Source organism: Cebus imitator, unplaced genomic scaffold (assembly GCF_001604975.1).
Source record: "Cebus imitator isolate Cc_AM_T3 unplaced genomic scaffold, Cebus_imitator-1.0 Scaffold319, whole genome shotgun sequence".
NCBI classification, from domain to species: domain Eukaryota; kingdom Metazoa; phylum Chordata; class Mammalia; order Primates; family Cebidae; genus Cebus; species Cebus imitator.
This window is the reverse complement of record NW_016107634.1, coordinates 674,617-683,496: the sequence shown is the minus strand read 5'-3', so window position 1 is coordinate 683,496 and position 8,880 is coordinate 674,617. Positions and strand designations below refer to the sequence as shown.

At 40.3% G+C, this 8,880-nt stretch overlaps 1 protein-coding gene across 1 annotated transcript in view; it reads left to right on the top strand.

Annotated features, from left to right (window-relative positions):
- AKR1D1 (aldo-keto reductase family 1 member D1) overlaps positions 1-8,880 on the top strand; it is a 44,696-nt gene that overhangs the window by 6,831 nt on the left and 28,985 nt on the right. The window contains exon 2 of the mRNA XM_017504294.2: positions 8,483-8,650. Within this exon, the coding sequence (XP_017359783.1) occupies positions 8,483-8,650 (168 nt within the window). The remainder of the gene's footprint in view (positions 1-8,482; positions 8,651-8,880) is intronic.

The window sequence follows — 8,880 nt, the reverse complement described above, 5'->3', positions numbered from 1 at the left end:
TTTTTTTTTTTTTGAGATGCCCTGCCCAGAGGAGGATTTTAAAGAGGTAGTCTGGCCTCAGAGGTCTTGCCGAGCTGCAGTGGGCTCCGCCCAGATTGAACTTCCCAATGGTGGCTTTGTTTACACTGTGATGATAAAGCTACCTACTCAAGCCTCAGCAATGGCAGACACCCCTCACCCCATGAAGGTCCAGTGACCCAGGTCGACCTTAGACTGCTATGCTGGCAGCGAGAGTTTCAAGCCGGTGGCTCTTTTGTTCATACCACCGAAGCATGAACAAAACCTCTCCTGCTGCTAGCTCACAGTGTGCCCAAACGGCTGCCAAGTTTTGTGCTTGAATCCCAGGGCCCTGGTGGCATATGTACCAGAAGGAATCTCATGTTCTGCTGGTTGTGAAGACCACGGGAAAAGCGCAGTATCTGAGCCGTAATGTACCATTCTTCCTGGTACAGTCTCTCAGAGCTTCCCTTGGTTAGGGGTTAAATCCCCTGACCCCTTGTGCTTCCTGGGTGAGGTGATGCCCCACCCTGCTTTGGCTTGTCCTCCGTGGGCTGCACCCATTGTCCACTCAGTCCCAATGACATGAACTGTGTACCTCAGTTGGAAATGCAGAAATCACCTGCCTTCTGTGTCAATCTCATTACAGACCGGAGCTGTTCCTATTTGGCAATCTTGCCTGGAAATCCCCTAATTAACCATCTTCAAAGCATCTCTGCAGGTCATGCTCTTTGGATGCCACTTATTATGATAACCATGCCCACTTCACTTCTGAAGTTAAGTACTACCATGTGGCCTCTATTATTTTAAAATTCCATCATTCCTAGTTTTTAAAATAAGGATAGGATCTCACTATGTTGCCCAGGCTGATCTTGAACTCCTGGCCTTAAGCGATCCTCCTGTCTTGGTCTCCTGAAGTGCTGAGGTTAGAGGTCTGAGCCACCAGACCCGGCCCCAAATTTTTTAGTAAACCCAGTTTTTTCACATCTCCCACGGTCTGCCTTGTGTATGGAGGACAGATGTAATTGAGCTGAACAATTCTAGTGTTTTTGTCTTTTTGGTAAAAGAAGTGTTCTCTGGGCCCTAAATATCCTCTGTGGGTTTCCGGCCTTATATACTATATCCACTCTCATGCGCATCCTTCTCAGAGCTTCCTGACCCCTCTCTTGACCATCTACCACGGTATTTCTAGAATGTCTACTTCATGTATGTGGATCTCACTTTTTCCAGATTTCAGGAGTTATGCTGGCAGTGTGTTACCACTGTTTCCTGAGGTGTTAAGTCACATATCAGAGGATGGTGTTTTCATATCAATAAACTCTCCTTTATCCACCTTCCTCTTGATGCTGTACCCCAAGATCCACTCCCACACATACTCTCCACCTCCATTGCACATGGTGCCTAGGAATGGAGTTCCTTCAGTGTATCACCCTCTTTCTCCCTTTTTTCCAGCCAGGAACTCTCATAAGGGATAATATCCAAAATATAAAAGGAATTCCTACCTTTTATATTTAGAAGGATATATTCTAATGTGACTCCATGGCTCTGAAATTAGTCTCCCTATCAAGCGATATTCACTGGATGACCCCTTTAGAAACAGCTAATTATTGGCCTGGTGACTGGGAGGCAATATGCAGGTAGGTCCTGCCTGGAACACATGTTGCAAGGTAACAGCTTCTACATCATTTTCAAAGGACACAGGGAATGCTGGACATTAACACAGAGGAGTAGTGCCGGATCGGTTCTTCTGATTTGCTTTCCATGCTCTAATTTGTTCTTGCCACATCCAATATGCTACTGACACGTTCATTTGATTTTAAATGTCTGACCAGCTTTTTTGTTTGTTTGTTTATAGAATTGCTGTGTTTGGTTCTTTCCTAAATCTTCTAGGGCACTCTTCATAGTTTCCAGTCCTCTATAGAGACTTTCAAGTTTACCTCTTGGTTTTTAAATTTACTTTTCTTTTTTGTAATCTAGAAATGGGGGTCTTTTTCTGTCACCCAGGCTGGAATGCAGTGGTATAATCATAGCACACTGGAGATCTGAACTCCTGGGCTCAAGCAATCCTCCTGCCTCAGGTGTACATAGCCATGTCTGGATAATGTTTTAATTTTTGTGTTGATTTTATCTTATTTTTTTTTTTGTAAGACAGGATCTTACTATGTTGCTCAGGCCAGTCTCAAACTTATAGCATCATGCAATTCTCCTGCATCAGCTTCCCAATGTGCCGAGATTATAGGCATGAGCCACCATGCCCAGCCTCAAGTTTCTTTCTTTAATCAAAACAAGCACAGTTATTTTAACTTTTGAATAATAATTCCCATTTTTATTGTGGTATTAATCTGTGGCTGAATTATTTCACTTAGTATAATGTCCTCCAGGTTCACCCATGTTGTTGTATATTGCAGAATTTCCTGCTTTTTTGAGGCAGGAATATTCTGGAATCAATATTACATTGTTTATATGACACATTTTCTTCACCAGCTCAACTGTCAGTGAACATTTAGGTTGTTTCCATATCTTACCTAATGTGAATAATGCTACAGTGTACGGAAGTGCAAATATTTCTTCAAGATAGTGATTTTATTTTTATTTTTTGGATATATACCCAGAAGTAGGATTGCTGGATCATATGGTAGTTCTATTTTTAATTTTTTTCTTGATCAACATGGTCTAATATATTTTTAATTTTTTTAGAAACCTCCATACTGTTTTCCATAGTAGCTGCACAATTTTATACTTCCACCAACAGTGTACAAGAGTTTTAATTTTTCTACATCCTCACCAATAATTGTTACCTTTCAGTTTTTTTATAATCATCATCCTAATGGGTGTGAGGTGTTATTTCATTGTAGTTTTGATGTGCATTTCCCAGATGGATAGCGATGTTGAGTATCTTTGCATATACCTATTGGCCATTTGTATGTCTTCTTTGGAGAAATGCCTCCTCAAGTCCTTTACCAACTTTTTAATCAGTTAGTTTTTTTATTGGGGGGGGGTGATTTTTTCTTTGTTTTTGTTTGTTTGCTATTGAGTTGTAGAAGTTCCTTTTAATTATATTTTGGATATTAGCCCCTTATGAGATACGTGCTTTGTAAATATTTTCTCCTATTCTGTAGGTTGCTTTTTCACTCTGTTGAGTGTTTCCTTTTCTGTGCAGAGGCTATTTAGCTTGATGCAGTCCTAACAACCTATTTTTACTTTTGTTTCTTGTGCTTTCAGTGTCATATCCAAGATATCATAGCCTACCCCAATGTCATGATGCTTTTTCCCCTTATGTTTTCTTCTAGGAGTTTTATAGTTTCTGGTTTTAAAAATCTTTACTCCACTTTGAGTTGACTTTTTGCGTATGGTGTAAGATACAGGTCCAATTTCATTCTAATGATAGTTCCAATATTAGGATCTATAATTCTGTTTAGGCTGTCAATTGTTTCTTCCTGTCTTCCTTTATGGAACTTTGTTTTCTGGGGTATCTAAATTCTTCAACTGTGTGCAGGTTAATATTATTTTTAAAAAAGGATTTGTGAGCATGCACCAAGGGTGAAAAACAAATATTTTCTTTCAGAGAGCATGTGTGTGTGTTTGCTCCAGGTTTCCTAGAGGCACTGCTACTCAGTGGCCACATGAAACTGGTCATCAGACTCTGGCTACATAGGTTATGAATTCTCCCAGGGACTGGGTGGTCATAGCCTTTTAGGGAGTGTTTTTACTTTCCTTTTTCATCTCCTGAACCTCTCACTTCTGCATTTAGACTTTCCCATAAAATTTAGCTTGATTTAATAAATGCCTGCTGTCTTTTCAGCACTTTTATGGCAATTTTTTAAAAAGTTTTAATTTAGCTTCTTTTTTCTGTTTTTTTGAGACAGGGTCTTGCTCTGTCACCCAGGCTGAAGTGCAGTGGCTTGATTACAAATCCCTGCAACCTCTGCCTTCCAGGTTCAAGCGAGCCACCAGACAGGGCTAATTTCTGTATTTTTTATAGAGATGGGGTTTCACTATGTTGCCTAGGCTGGTCTCAAACTCCTGGGCTCAAGCAATCCTCCCACCTCAGCCTCCCAAAGCGCTGGGATTACAGGTGTGCCACCACACCTGGCCTAATTAGCATTTTAAATTTTCTTAAATGGAAGAGGATACTGTCAGTCATTTGAGAAAACCAAACTTTTTGTTTTACTGTTCAGTGAGATTGTCCTTAATTGTGGATCAAATTTTTATATTTTAGATTCTCCTATCATATCATTTATGTGGTATCTTATTTTATCTTTCTGATTTTTTTCAAAGCTGTGTTTCCTTTAAAAAAGGTCAGAATTTATGTAGAATTCCTTTATGCTACATTTAAGGATTACTAAGCGTGGTCCTCATGTTCATATTCCCAAGTAGTTCCTCCATATTGATTAGAATTAAGTCCAAAATAGTAATACATCTCACTGCTGCTTCTGCCTTCTGAGAGACAATATTTTTCAGCAAGTATAGAAATATAAACATATAAATAAATAAGTAAATAGTAAATATCTGTAAGTAAATATCCAGCTTTTAGAAGAGATTCCCTGGTGAAAGCTGAATAATTGAAGATTTCACTACTATAACTTGCTTCTGTGCCATAATTATGATTAAATGAGTCATCATCCATATATGCAACACCATGGTAGACTATACTCCTACTTTGGCCCTTCCCTTTACCATTTTTTTTTTCTTGCTTTGTCGCCCAGGCTGGAGTGCAGTGGTATGATCTCAGCTCGCTGCAACCTCTGCCTCCTGCGTTCAAGCAATTCTCCTGCCTCAGCCTCTCGAGTAGCTGGGATTACAGGTGCCCACTACCACACCTGGCTAATTTTTGTATTTTTTAGTAGAGACAGGGTTTCACCATGTTGGCCAGGCTGGTCTTGAACTTCTGACCTAAGGTGATCACCCACCATGGCCTCCCAAAGTTCTGGGATTACAGGCGTGAGCCACCACGCCTCACCATACTTTCTTTATCCTAAATGCTCTCCTCTGTACTTCATTTTTTGGGTTAATTTTTGAAAATACAAGTCCCTACTTTAATATGCATTTGTCTGGGGCTCCCTTCATTGTGTACTTTAGCTCTTCATTTAAATGATCAGTTCCAGCCCATAAAATCTCAGTGATGTTTCTGAGATTCTATTTACCATCTAGTATTAAGCTTCATATATTAATAATATGTAGAGGGAGGCCAAGGCAGGAGGATCACTCGAGCCTAGGAGTTTGAAACCAGCATGGGCAACATGGCAAAACCCCATCTCTACAAAAAAGTTAGCTGGGCATGGTGGCATACACCTGTAGTCCCACCAACTCGGGAGGCTAAGGTGGAAGAATCACTTGAGCACAGGAGGCTGAGGCTTCAGTGAGCTGTAATCATGCCATTGCACTTCAGCCTGGGTGACAGAAACCCAAAAGAAAAAAGAAAAGAAAAGAAAAGAAAAGAAAGAAAGAAAGAAAGAAAGAAAGAAAGAAAGAAAGAAAGAAAGAAAGAAAGAAAGAAAGAAAGAAAGAAAGAAANAAGGAAAGAAAGGAAAGAAAGGAAAGAAAGGAAAGAAAGGAAAGAAAGGAAAGAAAGGAAAGAAAGGAAAGAAAGAAAGGAAAGAAAGAAAGAAAGGAGGGAAGGAAGAAGAAGAAAGAAAGAGAAAGAGAGAAAGAAAAGAACAGGAAAGAAAGAAGAAGAAACAAGAGGAAGAAGAAGGAGGAGGAGGAAGAAGAATGAAGGAGGAAGAAGGAAGACGAAGAAGAAGGAAGAGGAGGAGGAGGAGGAGGAAGAAATGTAGATACTTGAGAATGAAAGCAATATGTTTATTTTCTTCTTTGTAAATTTCTAGACACCACGCCTCACCTCCCCTTCCCACTGTACTTTAGTTGTCACACTTGTCATTTATAACATCTCATTTCACAGGTTTTTTTCTGGTCTTTTGATTCAATTACTGTCCAAGTCCTATTCATCATGTTGTTAGTTAATGAAATATCGCTAACATTCCTGGAATGTATGTTTCCTTTTCCGAGCTATTTGATATTTGTGACTTAGAATCTTATAATATCATCTATGTAGCTAGTTTGTTCATTTTTCATATCCTCTTATCTTCTCTGTAGTGATGACTTTCAACTGAAGCAGGGGGAAAAAATACAATATATGTTCCCAAGGCTTTCTATTTCCTGCCCGGGACTATAAAGTCACTAGAAATATATTTCAGATTTCTTCTCTCACTCAGCCTACACCAAATCAATAGCCGAGGACCAGAGTTCACCTGTCTGATGTGATTTGTCCAGCATTTGGTTAGAACACTGAAGAAAGCACAAGTAGTTACCAATATTTGTTGAGCAAGATCAGAACAATCACCCTTCAATATGAAGTCAGTACAAATCAGAAAACAGAATTAACCCTCTCACACACACACTCTCTAAAAGATGCTTTGAAAATTACATTTAATGAGACTAGATGTTTGTCTTCAGGGAAATCTCACTGCTGTTTCTTATTAAGAAAAAAATGTAACTAAAATGAAAACACATTCATATTATTTAAATGTCATCATAACTGAAGCACAGTGATTTATGTGAAATCTGGAAAATGGTGTCTCTGAGAGACTGGGTATACTGATAAATCACTGAGAATACCTGAGACTCGGTAACTGACAAAGAACAGAAGTTTATTTTCTTACAGTTCTGGAGGCTGGAAAGTCCAAGATCAAGATGCCAGCATGTTAGGGCCCAGTCTCTCTGCTTCCAAGGCTATATCTTGAATGCTGCATTCTCTGGAGGGGAGAAATGCCATTACTCACATGACAGAAGAGGGAGAACCCACTCTCACAAGCCCTTTTTATGGTGGCATTAATCCTAAACCCCTCCCACTAGGCCCCGCCTCCCAACACTGTTTGTTACATTGGAGATTAAGTTTCAACATGTGTTTTGGAGAGGACAAAAATAATCAAACTATAGCAAATCAAAAACCAATGTTCAGGGGATAGGATATACTCATTCTTATGTTTAATGTGGGTTAATAAAATGAACAAAGATGTAGCTACCAAATTTTATTAAAATATATCCTAAAACATAAAATGTTCCTCAATGATATTTTTTCTTCAGTTTTATTGAGATATAACTGACATGTAATAAACAGCCCATATTTAAAGTATACAATTTGGCCGGGCACGGTGGCTCAAGCCTGTAATCCCAGCACTGTGGGAGGCCGAGGCGGGTAGATCACAAGGTCAAGAGATGGAGACCATCCTGGTCAACATGGTGAAACCCCATCTCTACTAAAAATACAAAAAATTAGCTGGGCATGGTGGCGCGTGCCTGTAATCCCAGCGACTCAGGAGGCTGGGGCAGGAGAATTGCCTGAACCCAGGAGGCGGAAGTTGCGGTGAGCCGAGATCGCGCCATTGCACTCCAGCCTGGGTAACAAGAGCGAAACTCCGTCTCAAAAAATAAATAAATAAATAAATAAATAAATAAAGTATACAATTTGATGAGTCTGACATATGTACATCTGTGACACCATCACTGCAATCCAAATAATGAACATATCAATCATCTGTATAGGCTTTCTCACGCCCCTTTGTAATCCCTCCTCCCACCCATACTTCCCCTGGCTCCTGACCCCAGGCAATCACTGACCTGTGTCTGTCATCATAGACTATAATTCCACTTACATAAAATGCTAGAAGAGAAAAACTAAAGCATTTATACTTTTTGGCCTGGCTTCTTTCACTCAGCATAATTAGTTTGAGATTCATTCATACTATGTGTTGTCATCAATGCTTCACTTCTTTTTTTCTTTTCTTTCTTTTTGTTTTTTTTTTGAGACAGGTCTATCTCTATTGCTCAGGCTGAAATATAGTGGCATGATCATGGCTCACTGTAGCCTTGAACTCCAGGCTCAAGCAATCCCCCCACCTTACCCTCCCGAGTAGCTGGGACTACAGGCACATGCCACCATACCCAGCTAATTACTTTGTCTTTTTGTACACATGGGGTCTCCCTATGTTGTCCAGGCTGGTCTCAAACTCCTGGCCTCAAGCAATCCTTCTGCCTCGGCCCCCCCAAAGTCCTGGGATTACAGGTGTGAGCCACTGCATCAGGCCCATGTCATTCCTTTTTATTAGTGAGGAGTACTCCATTCTGTGCATACATCTCAATTTGTTTACCCAACCTTTTGATTTATAATCTAGCTTTCTTCAATCAGCTTATGCCCTTTTATAAAAAGGCTTCCACGAATTCTCCTGTCACAGGAACTATTGATCAAATCACATTTTTGACACCACAAAGCTGAAGGCAGACCTGGGACAAATGGAGGGAGCGGAGGCTCCTGGGAGGTCAGTTTCTCCTGTTGCTGAACACCATCTTCCAATCACAACAGCCAGGAATTGAGAATCTTCCATTTCAGCTGTAAAGGAATGTATGTGTAAAATGTCCTGATTAATGATGATTAAAGGAAAGACCATTTCTCTTTTCCCCAAACCCAACCTCTTTGTCACTTCAGACCCCTAAGGGAGCCTGTGCAATATCGGTGAAGGTTGCTATCGACATAGGGTACCGACACTTTGATGGGGCCTACGTCTACAAAAATGAACACGAAGTTGGGGAGGCCATCAGGGAGAAGATAGCAGAAGGAAAGGTGCAGAGGGAAGACATCTTCTACTGTGGAAAGGTGAGATCTTGCCTTCAGTCTCCACTGGGGACAGTGAGGAGGTTTCAGGTGTTCATTTTATTATTCATCTTCTGCTTGTGCGCACGCGCGTGTGTGTGCGTGTGTGTGTGTGTGTGTGTGTGTGTGTGTTTGCACTCATGAGTATGCAGGACTCAATAATAACAGTTTGAGCTTGTTTGTTTAAAAGATAAGTGTTAAAATGACACCAAAATCATGCAAAATAGGATTTT